The sequence below is a fragment of the Condylura cristata genome, unplaced genomic scaffold, assembly GCF_000260355.1.
Source record: "Condylura cristata isolate star-nosed mole 26May11 unplaced genomic scaffold, ConCri1.0 scaffold00020, whole genome shotgun sequence".
Classification (NCBI taxonomy): domain Eukaryota; kingdom Metazoa; phylum Chordata; class Mammalia; order Eulipotyphla; family Talpidae; genus Condylura; species Condylura cristata.
Window position 1 is genome coordinate 27,400,706 of NW_004567121.1, and position 18,803 is coordinate 27,419,508.

Sequence of the window (18,803 nt, forward strand, 5' to 3'; positions counted from 1 at the left end):
TGGGGGGGGGCTAGAGGGGACCAGGCCTGGGCTGGCAGGCCTTCTGCTGGGCTGGACCGCCTAAGCCTGCTCCCCCGCCCCCAGCCGCTTCCTCTCCCTGGCTGACAAGGACCAGGGCCACTCATCCCGCACCAGGCTGGACCGGGAGCGCCTCAAGTCCTGCATGCGGGAGCTGGTGAGGACAAGCTGGGCCGCCCGGGATGGGGACTGGAGGGGCAAAGGGGACCGGAGGCGGGGACATCTGCCTCTGAGACCCCAGCCCCTGGGGCCGCCCCCTCTCGTGCCTGAGCCCCCTCACTCCCCTGTGCACCCTCCGCAGGAGAGCATGGGGCAGCAGGCCAAGACCCTGCGGGCGCAGGTGAAGCGGCACACGGTGCGGGACAAGCTGCGGCTGTGCCAGAACTTCCTGCAGAAGCTGCGCTTCCTGGCGGACGAGGTGCGGCCCTGCTGGCGTGGCGGGGGAGAGGTGCCTGGCCACCCAGGATGGCCGGCAGGGCACTGGGCAGGAGGGCTTGGGCCGGACCACCTAGGAGGCCCCGCCGGCTCTGGAGGCCCCGGGGGCACAGGCTGCTCCACTGGAGACGTGGGGGCTGCCGTGCTCTGGGGTCCCTCCTTCTGCAGCCCAGACCCGGGCCCTGCACCAGGCCCTCTGGGCATCATTCCGGTGCAGGGTCCCCAGCCAAGCGGCGACCCCCCTTACTGCTCCGGCCCGCCTCCCCAGCCCCAGCACAGCATCCCCGACGTCTTCATCTGGATGATGAGCAACAACAAGCGCGTCGCCTATGCCCGGGTGCCCTCCAAGGACCTGCTCTTCTCCATCGTGGAGGAGGAGCTGGGCAAGGACTGCGCCAAGGTCAAGACGCTCTTCCTCAAGGTGCCAAAGGGAGAGAAGTGGGCGGGCGGGCGGGGAGGAGGGGCCAGAGCTCCGCCTCTCCCAGGAGGTGACACCCCTGCTCCTGCACCCCCCACCCCGCCACTCCTGCATTCCCTGGTCTTGCCCGGCCTGAGCTGAGGCCAGAGCGACCAGCGCCGGTGGAGAGGATGCCCCCACCCTGCCCACCCTGCCCTGTGTTGCCCTCTGAGCCCCTCCCCCACCAACCCAGTGGAAAGGCTGTGAAGGGGCAGGAGCATCTCTGGGCAAGACTCCAGCAGCTCCTGCCCCCTCCTGGCCCCGCGGGGGCCGGCGCTGACCCAGTGCCCGCTCAGCTGCCGGGGAAGCGAGGCTTCGGCTCTGCTGGCTGGACAGTGCAGGCCAAGTTGGAGCTCTACCTGTGGCTGGGCCTGAGCAAGCAGCGCAAGGACTTCCTGTGCGGCCTGCCCTGCGGCTTCGAGGAGCTCAAGGCGGCCCCCGGCCTGGGCCTGCACTCCTTCCCGCCCATCAGCCTGGTCTACACCAGTGAGTTGGGGCTTCTGGGCCTGGGTGGGCCCCGGTCCCAGCTCTCCCCCCGCGGCCAGGCACCCGTGGGCCGCCCGCTCCAGTGCCTCGGCCGCTCTCCCTGCAGAGAAGCAGGCCTTCCAGCTCCGTGCCCACATGTACCAGGCTCGAAGCCTCTTTGCCGCCGACAGCAGTGGCCTCTCTGACCCCTTCGCCCGCGTCTTCTTCATCAACCAGAGTCAGTGCACAGAGGTGAGGACCCAGGGGAGAGGGGCTCCAGTCTGAGAGCACTGGGGGGCGCTGTGAACCGGCAGGACCTGGACGGACAGGTCAGCTGGTACCGCATCTACCACATCCTGCAGAGCCGCGGGCTGGGCCACACCCGTGCAGGCTTCGTCGTGGCTAGATCAACACTGAGGACAGCAAAGGCCTTGGCAGGGGCCGCAGAGCAGCCTCACACCAGCCTTCGTTTTCAAGATTCAGAAGTCAGGGAACAGGACGCCCCTGCGCCCCGAGTCCACTGGCAACGGCAGTGACGGGGTGACTTCTGCTGACGTATCTGCCCACTCACACCACGTATTCCCTGCAGGTGCTGAATGAGACCCTGTGCCCCACCTGGGACCAGATGCTGGTGTTCGACAACCTGGAGCTATATGGAGAAGCCCACGAGCTGCGGGATGACCCCCCCATCATCGTCATCGAAATCTATGACCAGGACACCATGGTAGGGTGGGCTCTGGCTCGGGGGCCTATGCCCTCTTCCCTGCGTCAATGGCCATCTCCCCAACCCACACCCCCATTCCCCAGCCAGGGTATTTTTAGGAAGCTGGGGATCTGGGCTGCTGACCGGCCCCTCGAGGGGACCCCAGATGACTCTTGCCCCGTGACTGCTGCTTGATCCTCCAGATACAATGGGGTCTCAGGGAAGAGACGGCCAGGGCACCCCTCCTCCAGCCTGGCCCAGGGTCCTCCATTTGCCACATGCTTCCCCCACCCCAGGGACCCCTGTCTGCCCTCTCACCATAATAGCCTCCCCACTCCCCATGAGCATTCTGGAGTAGGGGAGTGGAAATTGGGGTGACCCCCTCAGAGATGGGGGTCCACTTACTTTAAGGCACCTCTGCCCCTGGGATACCCTGAGCGGGCCCTGGCCTAGAGGGAAAGAACCTCCTTTCTAGTCCCCGGTCACATCTGCCTTTCTCCACCGCAAAGTCTTAAGCAAGTCTGTGCTGGGCCCTGCGGCCTGGCTTGCCCGTGGATCACACCTGCCCCCTCTACTCACCAGCTCGGTGAACTCAAGGCTGCTGAGCAGCCACCTTGGTTGTTTGTGGTCAGGGCAAAGCCGACTTCATGGGCCGGACCTTCGCCAAGCCCCTGGTCAAGATGGCCGACGAGGCCTACTGCCCGCCCCGCTTCCCGCCCCAGCTGGAGTACTACCAGATCTACCGGGGCAGCGCCACGGCGGGCGACCTGCTGGCTGCCTTCGAGCTGCTGCAGGTGGGCTCTTCCTGCCCATCCTGCGGTCAGGCCCTCTGACCAAAACTGGGGTGTGGCTCCCCGGAGGCCCGGCCTTCCCTGTCTCTCCAGATTGCATGGAAGTAACCCCCGGGGAGGGCCTTCTCTCTGGGGGTGACGCTGTGACCCCCACTCGCCAGATCGGGCCGGCGGGGAAGGCCGACCTGCCACCCATCAACGGCCCGGTGGACGTGGACCGAGGCCCCATCATGCCCGTGCCCATGGGCATCCGGCCCGTGCTCAGCAAATACCGGATCGAGGTGTGTGAGGGCCCCGCCCACCGCCGCCTGGCCCTGCCCAGGCCCACTGAGTCCCCACTCTCACATCCTCACCATCAAGGGCCGCACGAGCGTGCTACATTGTCGGCAACGAAACTCGAGGGGTCCTTGCCCCCCTCGGCCATGCCTCACTCTGCCGACTGGGAGACTGAGGGCCGGGGGTGGGGGTGACTTGCCTAAGGTCACACTGGAGCCAGCGCCCCAGTGCGGGCCTGACCCCCGCAGGCTGCCTGCCCGCAGCCCAGGCCCACCCTCACCCTGCAGCCCCTCCAGGACGCTGGCCCTCTCCCACCCAGGTGCTCTTCTGGGGCCTGCGGGACCTGAAGCGGGTGAACCTGGCCCAAGTGGACCGACCACGGGTGGACATCGAGTGTGCAGGGAAGGGGGTGCAATCGTCGCTGATCCACAATTACAAGAAGAACCCCAACTTCAACACCCTCGTCAAGTGGTTCGAAGTGGTAGGCGTGGGCCCCGGTACCCTGGCAGAAGGGCATGGCGGGTGCTGCGGGGCCACCGCCTCGGCCCCCTTCTATGAGCAAAGCTCCATCTGGCTGACACCCCTAGGACCTGCCCGAGAACGAGCTGCTGCACCCGCCTTTGAACATCCGCGTGGTGGACTGCAGGGCTTTCGGCCGCTACACCCTCGTGGGCTCCCACGCCGTCAGCTCCCTGCGGCGCTTCATCTACCGGCCCCCAGACCACTCGGCCCCCAACTGGAACACCGCGGGTAGGTCCTCAGCCCAAGGTCAGCACGGAAGGGACCCCAGCTTACAGTGCAGCCCACACAGTTGCCAGTCTGCCCCCCAAGGCCTCCCCCAGAGGGGTGGGGATGGCCAGTAGGGAGGTCCTAGCCTGGGGCAAGGTTGCCCAGGAACCTAGAGGGGCCAGAGCTGGAGAAGTCCCTAGACGCATCTGGGGCCGCTTTGGAGAAGGCCAGGCCCAGCCCCCACCCCGGCTCCCCGCCGCTCCCCGTCTCTGGCGCCTCTCTGCCTCTCCTCACGCCCAGCTTGTCTCCCTCCGCTGCTCCATCCTTTCCTCTCCCCTCAGTTCCAGAACCAACTCTCACTGTTACCCCTGCTCCTCCCTGTCTCTCTGCCTGTCTGTCGGTCTCTGTCCAGCCAGGCTTCTCCGGGGCTGCCGTGTGCTGTGCAATGGGGGCCCCTCCTTTCCCCCTACAGGGGAGGTCGTGGTGAACATGGAGCCAGAGGTGCCTGTCAAGAAGCTGGAGACCATGGTGAAGCTGGATGCGGTAGGTCCCAAGGGGTCAGCGCCCGCCGGCCAGGAAGGCACCACTGCTTGGCCTAAAGTGACCTTCCCGTGGCCCCAAATCCTGACCGAGGGCCCCGACCAGCAGACCGAGTCAGACTCATTCTGCCGTCTCCTTGTTCCCCTCTACAGACTTCTGATGCCGTCATCAAGGTGGACGTGGTGAGTGTAGGGGTCTCCGCCGGGGAGAGAGGACACCCCACTGCCCAGGGTGTCAGGCCGAGGGGCCCAGCACCAGGGGAGAAAGCCGCGTGGGCAGCAGGGTCCCTGGTGCCAGTCCTGCCTGGGCCAGAGGCTCGCACTGGCAGTCACGGCCCACCCCAGACTTGGTGTCCAGAGCCCCAGACAGCTCAGGGCTTCCCCTGCAGGGAGGGTGTGGGGAGGGGACCCCTACCGCCTGGGACTCTGGGATGTACATGGACTCTGGGCCCGCACACCCTCCAGGCTGAGGAGGAGAAGGAGAGGAAGAAGAAGAAGAAGAAAGGCAGCTCAGACGAGCCGCAGGAGGAGGAGCCGGACGAGAGCATGCTGGATTGGTGGTCCAAGTACTTCGCCTCCATCGACACTATGAAGGAGGTGAGGCCGCCGGCCTGGCGGGGCGCCCAGCCGAGAGGGGGACCCCCACTCCGCCTCAGACCTCCTCCCCAGACCAGGGCCGCCTCCTTGACCCCCTGAGCTCAGAGACTCGTCTCCCACACAGCCCTCGTTCCCGGCTCACCTTCCCTCACGGTCCCGCGTTGAGGGGCAGCCGGCCATGTGGGCAAGCCGGGGAGCAGGGAGCGGGCAGGCAGCCCCCCTGCTTTCTCTGGGCTCTCTCAGGCGTTCTCCGCGATCTCGCCTGTCTGTAGTCGCCCGTCCCCTCCGAGCCGTCCCCACCGGGTGACGCCCTTCCAGCCTGGCCTCCGGGCCCAGGTGTGCACACTTGCGCATGCGCACTCCCGTGCTCCCGTGTCCACAGCCGGCGCGCGAGCCCGCGCCCAGCTCCCGAGCCCCTCTGCATCAGCACCGTGCGGCCACGGGAGATAGCGCAGGCCAGTGGCACAGCGAGGCTGATTCATCCACAGCCTGGCTACCTGCCCTGACTTAGTGTTTGTTTGTTTGTTTGTTTTTTAATAATATAATAGTTTATTTTTCCATCATTTTGTGCTGATTTAGTTTTCTTTTAGTCCATTCCACAAACATCTCTTGAGTATGTGATGCGTCCTAGGTGTGATGGAAGTGGAAAGATTAGGTCATATCAGCCCTCAGCTTACTGGGCAGTGGCCTGTCAGCAGATACAGCACCAATGGGAAGGTGGCCTCTGAGGAAGGGAAGAAGCCAGGGCTCAGAGGCCAAAAGGGAACCATGACCTCTCCGTGGCATTTGTCTGTCTTCACACTGTCTCATCCCACACAGCTTGGTCACTTGCTGTGAAAGGAGCTCCCATGATGCACACACCTGGGTTCTGTCCACTGAGCCAGATGCCAAGCTCCAAAAAGTGTGTCTGTCCTCTTCCTCGTGTGTCCTTCTCACACTGCCTACCTACCTCCAGCAGGGCAGCCCCTGATGAAACCAGTGACCGTGGGGACAAGGGCCTGCCATGGGGTTTCCTCAGTAGGATCTGAGCGGACCCAGCCACCCTCTCCCCCCAGCCCCTTCTGCAGCCCATGCTGTGTTAAGGTTTGCCACCTAGATGAGTCAGAGCACGGACCTACCAGCTGTCGCAGTTAGATTGGTGTGAGCAAGGCACAAGGTTCTTTCTTTCTCACATAAAGTCTCAGGGCTGGGGGTTAGGCTGGAAGAATTACTTGATGGTATCAGGGACCAAGACATGTCATCTTGGTATGACTGTATCTGCAGTTAACAATGGCTTACCTACACTTCCTAACACCACTGCACAGGAAAGGGTAGAAAAAATGAACATGTAAGTAAACGTAAGTGGTTATGTGATCGGGGGGAAAAATTGTACAAGAGCAGATAACTGGGGTTTACTTAGTAGTATCTTCTACCATCATTACCTCTTGAGTTCACATAGGCCTGACAGCAGCTCCAAGAGGCTGCTGCTTGTCCCATCTCTACTCCTGTAATTTGCGCAGATGGCCAACAGGTGGCAGTAACGCCGTGGTTAAAACCAGGTGTTTAGTTATTCAAAAAGTGTATACCTAGTGTGAGAAAATAAAGCACATTTTCTGTTACACTTACTACATTAAAATAATAATACCCCTAAGAAGCAGCATTAGCGGTCACTGTATTTTTAGATGATACACAATTTAAAGAATCATACAGTCCTAAGTATATAATCAATCATGTTACAGATCATAAGCGTTTTTAAACCCACTGAAGCAAAATGAGTTATGGACTTGAAACATAATAAGAAAGTGTTTCTGCTTCCAAGCCTTTAACTGGTCTGAGAGCACAGTGTAGGAGCAACGGCCCCTTCCCCCAGGAAGCCCACCTTCCCGCCTCACTCCTCTTTTGACAGCAACTTCGACAGCAGGAGGTCTCAGGAGTTGACGTGGAAGAGAAGGAGGAGATGGACAATGCGGAGGGTGAGCCCTGGACCCCGGGTCTCTGCCTCTCACACTCGCCCCTGCGTAGCCAGCGCCCAGCCTGCTGCTTCTCCCTGGGCCCCCACAGCCTTGGCCAAAGGCAGCCTCAGTCATTCTTGGGTGCCAGGGAGCAAGCTCAGACCCGTGTCTAGTGTGGCTTCTGCCCTCATGGGTTCAGTAATCGCTGTGATGGACAGAACTGAGAGGCACAGGAGATGAGAGCTAGAGAGGACCAGAGCTCATTCCTGCATGTTCCAGCCTTTTCCTTGGAACAATATTAATGGGTGTTCTGGAAGAAAAAAGGAGGATTCTGTATTCAAGTGGGTTACACAGAACTGTTGAGTGCCTTTAATATGCAAAAATTATTCTAATTCTCTGCAAGGACCAGACAGTAGAACCTATTTCCCCAAGTTATTTGGCCACAGTACCTTTCCTCCAAAAGCATTCCGAGTCTACCTACACCCAGTGTTCCCCTGGAGGCAGGTCAGCAACTGCTCAGCAACTCTTTCAATACAGGAGGTAGACGGAGTTAGGCTGAGGCCAGAAGGGCCAGGAAGAAAGTGAGCTGGCCAGTGCTTTGCAGTTGCAGGACTCCTGACTTGTGTTCCTCCTGTGGCCCACTGTGCCGAAGGGCACCTCGGGACACTTCTCCAGCAGACCCTGCCTGACCAGTGCCCTGCGCAGACACCCAGGCAGGCACCCAGAGAGTATTGTCTGCATGGCACACATGAGCACGCAAGACCTGGCCTGATCAGTTAGCAACAGAGCTGGGCCTCCCCGAGCCTCTCCGCTGAGACCACTTGCTGCCCCAGACTGACTGGGGCCTCCTTTCCTGTCTGCCAGGCCTGAAGGGGCCGACGAAGGGCAAGGACAAGGCAAAGGCCACCAAGGAGGAGAAGAAGAAGAGGGCCCAGGGCCCTGGGCCTGGCCAGGGGTCTGAGGCCCCTGAGAAGAAGAAGCCCAAGATCGACGAGCTTAAGGTGGGGTTCGGGAAAGCACCCCCGTAGGAGCCTGGGACCAGGCCTAGGGGGACAGACGGGTTGAGATGGGGGCCGGGGGGCAGGCAGCCTCCTGATGGCCTGGCCTGGCCCAGGTGTACCCCAAGGAGCTGGAGTCAGAGTTCGACAACTTCGAGGACTGGCTGCACACTTTCAACCTCCTGCGCGGCAAAACAGGGGACGACGAGGACGGCTCCACGGAGGAGGAGCGCATCGTGGGCCGGTTCAAGGTCAGACGGGGGGCTGGCCCCGGCCCTAAGCCCTGCACCCTGAGCCCGGCCAGCTCTTCTGGCCACTCAGTCCAGGGCAGACAGTCAAGTGGGAGCCAAAGCTGCGCTGGTGGGTAAAAGATGACACGCCGCCTCACTGACTGGGGAAGCGCCTCCCTGCTTCCTACCCCCAGCGCCGCTGCCCCAGAACCCTGGACCTTGTCAAAAGGGTGGAGGTCCAGCCGGCAGGGGCACGCCCTGGGTGCCCTGGGGCCCTCCCCAGCACCACCCTGGGGCCTCTGGCAACCTGCACCTTGACCCCGCTTACCCCACCCACAGGGCTCCCTCTGTGTGTACAAAGTGCCACTCCCGGAAGACGTGTCCCGGGAAGCCGGCTACGACCCCACCTACGGCATGTTCCAGGGCATCCCCAGCAACGAACCCATCACCGTGCTGGTCCGAGTCTACGTGGTCCGGGTGGGTCAACCCCGCCCCAGCCCGCCCCAGTCTCCAAGGCCTCTGCCCAGGAAGGGCTGAGCGGTTGCAGACAGCCCCCAACTGGGAGGCCCCAGGGAGGCCATCTGGTCTGGGTCCCATCTTCCCGAGGAAAGGAGTCAGGCCCAGGGAGGTGCAGCAGCTTGCCCGAGGTCACACAGCCAGTCTGATCCCAGCGCGGAGCTCCTGAACTTGCCCACCACAAGCCATCATGGAGGGGGCAGGGGCACTGGTGATGGGGAGGGGGTGAGGGTACCTGCTCAGGGGCACGCCCCCCCCAGGCCACGGACCTGCACCCCGCAGACATCAATGGCAAAGCCGACCCCTACATTGCCATCCGGCTAGGCAAGACGGACATCCGGGACAAGGAGAACTATATCTCCAAGCAGCTCAACCCTGTCTTTGGCAAGTAAGAGCCCGGCGCCCTCACCCCAGGCTCCCGGCCGCCCGCCTGGATCGCCTCCCAGCAGGCTCCTCCACACCCTGCCCCTCTAGGTCCTTCGACATCGAGGCCTCCTTTCCCATGGAGTCCATGCTGACGGTGGCCGTGTACGACTGGGACCTGGTGGGCACCGACGACCTCATTGGGGAAACCAAGATCGACCTGGAGAACCGCTTCTACAGCAAGCACCACGCCACCTGCGGCATCGCCCAGACCTACTCCCTGTGCGTGGGGCGGGCGGGCAGGGCCTGGTGATGGGGAGGCGGTGAGGGTACCTGCCCCTGCCCCCTCCATGACGGCTCTCGGCTCAAAGACAGGACTCGCAGCGGGGCCCTGGGGAAGGTGGACGCACTCTGGCTTCTCTCCCAGCCAGACGGCCCCACGACAGACCATGGCACAGCCTGAGGGGCCAGGACTGCGTTTCCCAAGACAGAGAGTGCCAGGGCCCAGGACAGGGGCGAGATGGACAGGCGGTTCTGCCCGGGAGGGCGCCACTCGGGTCCCCCTGCTACTGACAGCAGGAGCCTGTCACGCCCTTGGCCTCTGTGGTCATCAGCTTCCTCATGGGCGCCTGAGCTCCTGGCCAGGGCGCCTGCAGGGCCGAGCGGGCTGCACTGGGGAGCTGGATGCTGGTCTCTGGGACGGCTGGCCTGAGACGCCTGGCCAGGGAGGGAGGGCTGGCCTCCAGCCGCCCCGGCGGGGCCCCCTTGCCAACTTAGGGCAAACACCAACTTCAGAAAACTGGCTGGAGCCACAGCCTCACCCCGAGCCCCGCTGTGCCTCCCCCGCAGACACGGCTACAACATCTGGCGGGACCCCATGAAGCCCAGCCAGATCCTCACCCGCCTCTGCAAGGAGGGCAAAGTGGACGGCCCCCACTTTGGGCCCCCCGGAAGAGTGAAGGTGGCCAACCGGGTCTTCACTGGGCCCTCGGAGATCGAAGATGAGAATGGTAATGGGGGGCTGTGTGCAGCCAGGGGGTATCTCAGCCTCTGGGAGGACCCACACTTCTGGAGATGGGACTCTGGGCCCGGCCTGGGGTCAGGGTCTCCTTGACCCTGTGCCCTTTACCCAGAGCAGCACCACTGTCTGCAAGCCTGTGCCCTTCCCCTCTCCCCCCCACCCAGGCTGCACAGTGCCCGAGCTCACTGCTGTCTCTCCCACCAGCCTCCCTGCAGGGAGGAGGCCACCTCATTGCACACAGGACAAAGCCGAGACCCAAAGTCTCTCTGCTCCCCAAGGTCATGTGGCTCTTAAGAGGCACATGAGGCACGTGTGGGCCCCCAGCCTGTCCAGCTCCAGCCCAGGGCGCCCCCAGCCCTTCACCCACGGGGCATTTCCCTGACAGCTGGGAGGATCTGGGCTGGGCGCGAGTGCTACCACCTTCTCATGCTGGCACCAGAGCGATCGGACCCCAGCCCAGCCCGCCCCACCGACCTCACAGCCCTGTTGGCTCCCCAGGCAAATGTCTCCGGGCCCTCGAACAGCGGAGGGCATGGGCAAGCCACTTCTCCCTGTGCCTCAGTTTGCCCAGCAGTAGATGGAGGCAGGGTGGCCAGCTGCCCGGTCCCAGCGCAGCGCTGGGCTCTCACCCTGACCACACCCACAGGTCAGAGGAAGCCCACGGAAGAGCATGTGGCTCTGTGCGCCCTGCGGCACTGGGAGGACATCCCCCGGGCCGGCTGCCGCCTGGTGCCCGAGCACGTGGAGACGCGGCCGCTGCTCAACCCTGACAAGCCGGGCATCGAGCAGGTGATGCCGCCTGGCCGGGCGCTGAGGGCGTTTGGCAGTTGGGGCCAGGGAGTCCCAGCCTGGGTCCAGAAACGAACGGATCCTCCTGCCGTACGCTGCATCCCCCAAGCCTGGCAGGGACTGCCCCACATGGCCCTTCAGGGGACCCCCAAATGCACGCGACATTGCTCTGAACAGGAGTTACGTCAGCGCGGTGGAGACGGGATGTGACCCGTGACTGGGTGCTGGTGATGTCGTAGGAATTCCTGGCATCCGAGAATGCAAACTGATGAAATGGGTCCTTGACAGGACAAAGGCTGGGAGGGAGAGCTGGCCTCCCTGGGCACAGGGAGGAGTCCAGGGGAGGACTGCCATGCCCCATCTTCCGCAGGGCCGCCTGGAGCTGTGGGTGGACATGTTCCCCATGGACATGCCGGCCCCGGGGACGCCTCTGGACATCTCCCCCAGGAAGCCCAAGAAGTGAGCTGCTTGGTGGACACCACTCCCCCCCTGCCCCGCCCCCACCCCGCCCGGCTCCCCTGTGGCTGGACTGCCTTGGTCAGCAGCGTCCACCACTGACCCCTGGTGTGAGGTAATAGGGCCGACAAATGAAGAGCGTCGTGGAGGCTGCCCCTGCGGACCCTCTACTGTGACAGGCCACACCCCGCCCCCCTCTGTCCTGTGAGTCAGTGAGTTCAGGGGGCTCCCCCAGTATCCCCAGTGGCCTTTCAGCCTCACAGGTGCATTCCACACAGCCTCGCAGCACGTACACACCCCCGACACAGACACCCTGCCAGCCGCTCTGCCCTGACAGTCTCCCGTCAGGCTGGCTGGGCTCTGCCAAGTGTGACTTCAAGCCGGTGCCCCTCCGGGGTGCAGGAGGGCAGTGGGGAGAGCAGAAGGGCCCAGCGGGAGGGCTCTGGAGTCAGAGCCACGCCCCTGCCTCTCCCGGCTGACTGTGACCCTCTGGCGGGGTCACTTTGCCTCCCAGAGCCTCACTTGTGTCAGCAAGGTGGCAGAGTCCAGTCAGTCCCAATCTGGACACCCCCAGTACCAGAAGCCAGGCCAACAGTGCAGGCATCTGAGCCGCCGGCCCCACACTCAGCGGGGCCCAGGCCTATTTTTTTTTTTAATAATATAATAGTTTATTTTTACATCATTTTGTGCATTTTCCCATCTCAGTTGCAATCCCCTTGGGTTTCCCATCACCAGATCACCCATGTGCCATCACCATAGTCCAGTGCATTTCCCTCCCCCCACCGTTTTTGATCCCATTCTGCACTCCACCCCCCTAAAATGTCTCTGGTCTATAGCTGTTCATTATTATTTTCTCGCCTGGTCTGTAACACTCCTGCTGTGAGTGAAACCAGCTGGTATTTTTCCTTCAAGCTGGTTGTTTTTGTTATTCTTCTTTACAAGCTGTAAACAAGGGGTCTGCGTTACCGCTTTGCTCGGACTGCAGATTACACAGCCAGTGCTTCCTGGAGCAGCGCCAGGCGCCAGGCCGCCTCGCAGGGACACCTGGGTCTGGGCCCCAGGGACCCAGCGCCGCCCACAGCCACGTGCCGGTCACTCTGTAGTGGGTGATTCAACTCCACTCCTGAAGGTCGAAATGTAATGATCTCATGTACGACCTCCTCACCACGTGAGAAGATCCTCTTTGGGGACAAGAACATCCAGGTGGCCTCAGCATTACGTCTTGGCCCTGTCACCATGCAGCCTGATCCTGGGAGGATCAGGGAGTGACCCACGTGGGACAGCAGACCTCTCTTGACCTGCCCACTGCTCCCCTCAGCAGTGTGTTTCAGTCAATCCACCTATTCTGCTCCCCACTCTGTCTCTGGTGAATCCTCTCACCCCCACACCTCAGCTCTTCTATGCAAAAAAAAAAAGGCCGCAAAGGCTACTGGATTTCATGGATGCCAGATGCCACAGGCGTCCACACTCCTACCCCGAGGCAGCCTCCCTGCCCATGAGTACCCTCTGGGTCCTGGCATTTCCACCGGGCCTCCCCAAACCATCATGCTGACGGACCCCTACTCCTGCCCCCCCCCGGACCCCACTTTCCCATAGCAGCTTCTCCCTGCCTCTGCACTCTCAGCCCCAGCCTGGCCAAGTCCCAGGCTCACCTGCGTCCACAGGCTTCTCCTGGTCGTCTCCTCTCTGGCCCCTGCCCCATCCTAGCCCCAGGCGGTATTCAGGGGGATACCACCCCCTCCACCTCCGGGCTGCTCCCAGCCCTCTCCCCCCTCCCAGGTATGAGCTGCGGGTCATCGTGTGGAACACAGACGAGGTGGTCCTGGAGGATGACGACTTCTTCACCGGGGAGAAGTCCAGCGACATTTTTGTGCGGGGGTGGGTGAGCAGTTGCCTGGCTGGGAGGAGGCTGCGTGGCGAGAGCCCAGCTTCCTGGGAGGCAGGGAAGCGGAGGCGACCTGGGGCCCGGGGAGGTGCCCCTGGCATGGCCTGTCTGGAGCAGGTGACCCCCCACAGGTGGCTGAAGGGCCAGCAGGAGGACAAGCAGGACACCGACGTCCACTACCACTCCCTGACCGGCGAGGGCAACTTCAACTGGCGCTACCTGTTCCCCTTCGATTACCTGGCTGCCGAGGAAAAGATCGTCATCTCCAAGAAGGAGTCCATGTTCTCCTGGGATGAGACCGAATACAAGATCCCCGCGCGGCTCACCCTGCAGATCTGGGACGCCGACCACTTCTCTGCCGACGACTTCCTGGGTAAGGGGCTGCCGGGGCTGAGGGCCTGCAGAACTGTGGGCGCCAGGGAGGGGGCCGGGGGAGCCCAGCAGAGGGTGGGGTCAGTCCAACCCGAGGACCCGTCAGAGCTGACTCTGAGGTCGCCACAGGGGCCATCGAGCTGGACCTGAACCGGTTCCCGCGGGGCGCGAAGACCGCCAAGCAGTGCACCATGGAGATGGCCACGGGGGAGGTGGACGTGCCCCTGGTGTCCATCTTCAAGCAGAAGCGCGTCAAGGGCTGGTGGCCGCTCCTGGCCCGCAATGAGAATGATGAGTTCGAGCTCACGGTGGGCACCGCCACGGCCCTGCGCTGGGGAGGGTCAGGCTGGGGTGCTGGGGCCGGCGCCGGCGGGCACGGGACCCTCCTGTCCCTCTTTGCAGGGCAAGGTGGAGGCAGAGTTGCATCTACTAACGGCAGAGGAGGCAGAGAAGAATCCAGTGGGCCTGGCCCGCAACGAGCCTGACCCCCTAGAGAAGCCCAAGTGAGTGCCCGCCCTCGCCCACCCCCCAACAGCAGGAACAGGGAGGAGGCGCCAGAACCAGCCCATCTTGTCTCCACTCCCCAGGCAGCTCCACCCTCTCTGGCCCCTCCTGGACCACAGCCTCATTGTAGGGGATCCTCCACCTCACCGAGCTCCACCCCAGAACCCACCTGTACAGCCCTGGGCTGTCAGGACTGGGGTGCAGCACCTCCCCCAGGGAAGCCCCACGTAGCAGAGCTCAGTCCTCTTCCTGGGCTTTGCCAAAGGCGAGCAGCCGCAGGGCGGCGTTGCTCCTTAACAGCTGGGGGCCTGCACCCCTCAGCCCAGGCCACCTCTTGGCCGGTCGCCCCTGGCCAGCAGCCGGCCTCACCCTCTGTCCTGTCTCTCTGCCTCCTCCACCTCTCTCGCTGCTCCAGTCGGCCTGACACCAGCTTCATCTGGTTCTTGAACCCTCTCAAGTCTGCCCGCTACTTCTTGTGGCACACCTATCGCTGGCTGCTCCTCAAACTGCTGCTGCTGGCGCTGCTGCTGCTCCTCCTCGCCCTCTTCCTCTACTCTGTGCCCGGCTACCTGGTCAAGAAGATCCTGGGGGCCTGAGCCCCAGAGTCCTGGGTCTGGTACTGCCCCCTCCTCCCCCCCAGCCCTTGGGCTCTCGGGCTGGGCAGCACATGGATCATACAACACACACACGTGCACACTCACATGTGTGCATGCTCTCACATGTGCGCGCTTACATGTGCGCGTGTTCACACCCATGCACACACGTGCACATACGTGCATGTTCACACATGTGCATACTCACACATGCATATACTTACACATGTGCACGTCACATGCGCACACTCACGCAGATGCATACTCACACATGTGCACGCTCACATGTGCATACTCACACATGCACGCTCAGATGTGTGTATACTCGCACACATGTACATCACATGTGCACACATGTGCGTGCTCACACGTGCATACTCACACATGCATATACTTGCACATGTGCACATCACATGCACACACTCACGCAGATGCACACTCACACATGTGCATACTCAAACACGTGCACGCTCACACATGCGCATACTCACACATGCACGTTCAGATGTGTGTATACTCGCACACATGCACATCACATGTGCACGCTCACACACATGCACATCACATGTGCACGCTCACACACTTGCACTCACACGTGCACACATGTACATACTCACGCATGCACGTTCCGGTGTGTATAGTCACACATGCATGATCACACACGTGCATCACATGTGCTCACATGTATCACATGTGCTCTCGTGCGTGTGCACACCCACACGCGTTCGTGATCCCACATGCGCACGCTCACACATGCACTCACACATATGCATGCTCACACAGATGCACTCACCCAGGTATGCATGCTCACACGTGTGCACACTCACCCCAGTGCGCACATGTGCATGCTCACACCTGTGCACATGCACACACACACATACACACAGCAACTGTCAAGCGTCCCCATAGTGTCACTGACCACAGACTGGACATGACTGCTGTACGCACTAGGCCAGGGACGTGCAGCAGCTTATCCCGCTCATGAGAACTGGGCCTCATCTGCCCTCGTGTGAGAGGGGAAACGATGGCTCAAAGAGGTGCCCGCCTTGCCCCTCGCAGCTGGGACCGGAAGCCCAGGGCCCTGGGACACCCCACCCTGCAGCCCCACCGTCCTGTCCTGCTGGAGTTGGCAGGGCAGGAGGTTGAAAAGCACATTTCAGTACTTGAATCTTGGCATTTTATAAAACCACAGTGCTTTGGCAGAGAAATGGCGAGAGGTAGCGCTGACAAGTGCTTCTCGGCTGCAGCACTGTGTGGGGGCTTGGGCCCTGGGCCCACCCTGACGGTGGGCAGGCCTGGCAGGAACAGTCTGCCCACGGGACAGGCGAGGGGCCTGACCCCTCTGAGCGAGAGCCGGGCAACTCTGGCGCTACGGGGAGTCACTGAGCAGAGGTGCTGCCTCGGAATCCGAACTGCCAGGTGCAGGGCCTGCCTCTGCCAGTGGGCCCGGCCCGCACACCCGCCCAGGCGGAGGCCCGGGTCTGCCTCCCTGCCAGAAGGGCCGTCCCTGTCTTGGGAGGAGACTGGGGTGTCAGCACGCTCCGCAGAGAGGACAGGCGATGTAAGCAGGCCTTGCTTTTAGGCCTGGGGCCTCTGGGGGTACAGACAGGCCGAGGGAGCAGGTGCCGGGCGATGCCGCTGCCTGACTCCACTCCCCCACCCCAGCCGACCCGACACGGCCTTCGTCTGGTTCCTCAACCCCCTCAAGTCCATCAAGTACCTCATCTGCACCCGGTACAAGTGGCTCATCATCAAGATCGTGCTGGCTCTGCTGGGCCTGCTCATGCTGGCCCTCTTCCTCTACAGCCTCCCTGGCTACATGGTCAAGAAGCTCCTCGGGGCGTGAGGGCCCCCCACCACGCCCCTCCCAGCCCGCGTGCTCACCCTCCTTTGGCGTGGACTCCCCATCTCCCTGGGGCGTCTGAGGGGCCGGCGTCCCCTGCTGGCCTCCAGGCCCAGGAGCCTGTGCCCTGCTCGCTGGGCTGCACACTCCCCAGTGCCCGACCTTCCCAGCCCAGCCCACTGCTTGCCTGGTCCTGCCCCTGGGCCCCGCCCGAGGGCAGGAAGTGTGGGAAGGGGTGAGGGGTCTGGCCCACTTGCCCAGGCGCCTTCTTCAGAACTTGGCTCCAGAGGAGAGTGCCCAAACCCTCCCCAGGCCCTCCAGCCCTGTTAAAGGCCCTAATGAAATGCACCAAGCCTGGCATTACAGGTCGGTGCCCAGAGCTTTAAAAAGATCAAGCAAGTCAAAGTGTCGCCCTCCCCCCCCCCAGAAGGGCCTGGCCAGCAGAGCCAGCACCACCGGGACGGCCACCGGGACGGCTCCAGAGGCGGCCAGCACCCTCCTATCACCCCCGGCCCGCAGCGGGCAGGCCCAGAGCACAGTGCACAGCCCCCCCACCCCGCGGCCCCAGCGAGCTGCTTTCTCTTGGCTGTCTTCTGCTCTTGAGTGGTTATCTTGCTCTCAATAAAAGAAATCAGAGACTGAAGCTGACGAGTCTGCTTGGTCAAGTGGGGGGCGCGGGGCCACCTGCAGTTGGCAAGCCAGCTGGGACCACCTCTGGCTCTCCCCCTTTGTGTGGTCTCATGGGCCAGGGCTCAAGGTGGAGGCACAGGGCCACCTGCCCTGACTCCTTCAGGAAAAGCCTCACATCACAGACAGGGGGAGAGCACCAGGGTAGATGGGCCTGAGACCCCAAAGTTCACCTAAAGGGTTCTTCAAACCCAAGGGCTGTCTGAAGGCTTCTTAGAAGCCCATGGGGATTACAACAGAGATGAAAAATGCACAAAATGAAGAATGATGTAAAAAAAGAAATTGATAAAAATAAATTTAAAAAGTACAAGAACCCCCAAAGTTCCATAGAAACCAACCCCCCAACCCCGAAACGAGAAGGGAGCCCCGGCCACCAGCCTTGGCCGCCACGAGGGCGCCGGGCCCACTCCAGCACCATGTCCGAGCTGGGACTAAGTGGCCTCATCTCACGGGGGGGCGGGGCCCATGCCAGAGAGAGCTGACCTTTCATGGAGATTCAGCCTCAACTTTTTAAAAATTTTAATTATGACTGAGGGAGACAGGGAGGCCCGCCCCTTTTCTGACAGGCCCCATAGGGGCAGCGCCCAGGCCCGGAGGGCGGCCAGGCACCAGTGTGCCCTGGCACACTGGTCGGCCTCACACGGCAGCCTTCTGGGGTCTGGCTCTATTTTGTGGGGACCCGGAACACCTGTGTTGGAGGAACTTGCAGCTCAGAGTTTATCTGGAAAAGAAAGAGCAAAGGGCTCATTATGTTTCCTCCAGGACCTCTGGGGCTCAGGGGCGCATGGGGGTTCTCCCGCCGACCTCCAGATGTCCAACACACGCCCTCCCCGAACGCTCGCAGGTGCCCGGGAAGCCACCATCTGAAGCTTCCTTTGGAACAGACGTCTCGGGCCTCTCTTGGCTCCTGCCCCCCTAACCAGCCTCTGGAAGCATCCCTAAGCTTCCGCCCTGGCGCCCTCTCCCACGCCCTCCCAGAACCCCCAGTCCCCCCTGCACCGCCCCCCCAGGCCCGGGCCTGCAGACCAGGAAGAGCGGAGGTCTGGGCCGGCCCCAACGTCTCTGGCTGGAGCGGGTCTCCCCTTGGTGAAGAGAGCGTCAGGTCGCAGGCCGCCTGGCAGAGCAGCTGCCGGGACCAAGGGCAGACAGGCACGAAGGGCTCCGTGCTGCCCGGCCGCTGCTGGCCACGGCACAGCTTCCGCTGGCCGCTGCCGCACAGACCTTGGGCACCAGGGCCAGGACCACGGCCCAGGGCCCTGCAGGGCATTCGGGAGGGGCCCGCCCCTCGCCCAGCGGCCGTCTCCACTGCAGGTACAACATGATCTTCTGTTGTCGCGCCTGGGGGCTCCCTTGCTTGGGCAAAGGACACCTCATTTCCTAACACCAGCTGCAGGGCCGCCCCCTCCGGCCCCCTCCGGCCCCCTCCGGCCCCCTCCGGCCTCCTCCGGCCGTCACCCACCTTGGACTCCAGGTACTGCTGCAGCAGCATCTGGAGCTCTATGTTCTGCTGCTCCAGAGAACTGTTCTCCATCAGCAGCTTGGCCCTCTGGGTCAGGACTTGGCTGTGGGCAGCAAAGGCAGTTAGCGGCGCTGATTCCTGCAAAT

At 62.6% G+C, this 18,803-nt stretch overlaps 2 protein-coding genes across 2 annotated transcripts in view; one reads left to right on the forward strand and one right to left on the reverse strand.

The window, feature by feature from the left end:
- The window catches only part of OTOF (otoferlin), a 71,213-nt gene extending 54,259 nt beyond the window's left edge, over positions 1 to 16,954 (forward strand). The window contains exons 20-46 of the mRNA XM_012727350.1: positions 85 to 175; positions 320 to 436; positions 722 to 874; positions 1,207 to 1,396; positions 1,503 to 1,627; positions 1,965 to 2,099; positions 2,711 to 2,872; positions 3,031 to 3,150; positions 3,465 to 3,626; positions 3,733 to 3,895; positions 4,287 to 4,417; positions 4,567 to 4,596; positions 4,879 to 5,010; positions 6,896 to 6,962; positions 7,806 to 7,942; positions 8,056 to 8,190; positions 8,509 to 8,646; positions 8,946 to 9,073; positions 9,160 to 9,330; positions 9,898 to 10,058; positions 10,716 to 10,858; positions 11,229 to 11,317; positions 13,094 to 13,192; positions 13,331 to 13,572; positions 13,701 to 13,879; positions 13,974 to 14,074; positions 16,334 to 16,954. Of these exons, the coding sequence (XP_012582804.1) occupies positions 85 to 175; positions 320 to 436; positions 722 to 874; positions 1,207 to 1,396; positions 1,503 to 1,627; positions 1,965 to 2,099; positions 2,711 to 2,872; positions 3,031 to 3,150; positions 3,465 to 3,626; positions 3,733 to 3,895; positions 4,287 to 4,417; positions 4,567 to 4,596; positions 4,879 to 5,010; positions 6,896 to 6,962; positions 7,806 to 7,942; positions 8,056 to 8,190; positions 8,509 to 8,646; positions 8,946 to 9,073; positions 9,160 to 9,330; positions 9,898 to 10,058; positions 10,716 to 10,858; positions 11,229 to 11,317; positions 13,094 to 13,192; positions 13,331 to 13,572; positions 13,701 to 13,879; positions 13,974 to 14,074; positions 16,334 to 16,514 (3,682 nt within the window). The 3' untranslated portion in view covers positions 16,515 to 16,954. The remainder of the gene's footprint in view (positions 1 to 84; positions 176 to 319; positions 437 to 721; positions 875 to 1,206; positions 1,397 to 1,502; positions 1,628 to 1,964; positions 2,100 to 2,710; positions 2,873 to 3,030; positions 3,151 to 3,464; positions 3,627 to 3,732; positions 3,896 to 4,286; positions 4,418 to 4,566; positions 4,597 to 4,878; positions 5,011 to 6,895; positions 6,963 to 7,805; positions 7,943 to 8,055; positions 8,191 to 8,508; positions 8,647 to 8,945; positions 9,074 to 9,159; positions 9,331 to 9,897; positions 10,059 to 10,715; positions 10,859 to 11,228; positions 11,318 to 13,093; positions 13,193 to 13,330; positions 13,573 to 13,700; positions 13,880 to 13,973; positions 14,075 to 16,333) is intronic.
- Positions 16,955 to 17,666: 712 nt separating this feature from the next.
- DRC1 (dynein regulatory complex subunit 1) overlaps positions 17,667 to 18,803 on the reverse strand; it is a 28,212-nt gene continuing 27,075 nt past the window's right edge. Inside the window, exons 14-15 of the mRNA XM_012727351.1 lie at positions 18,658 to 18,760; positions 17,667 to 17,919 (exon numbers count right to left, since the gene is read on the reverse strand). Of these exons, the coding sequence (XP_012582805.1) occupies positions 17,863 to 17,919; positions 18,658 to 18,760 (160 nt within the window). The 3' untranslated portion in view covers positions 17,667 to 17,862. The remainder of the gene's footprint in view (positions 17,920 to 18,657; positions 18,761 to 18,803) is intronic.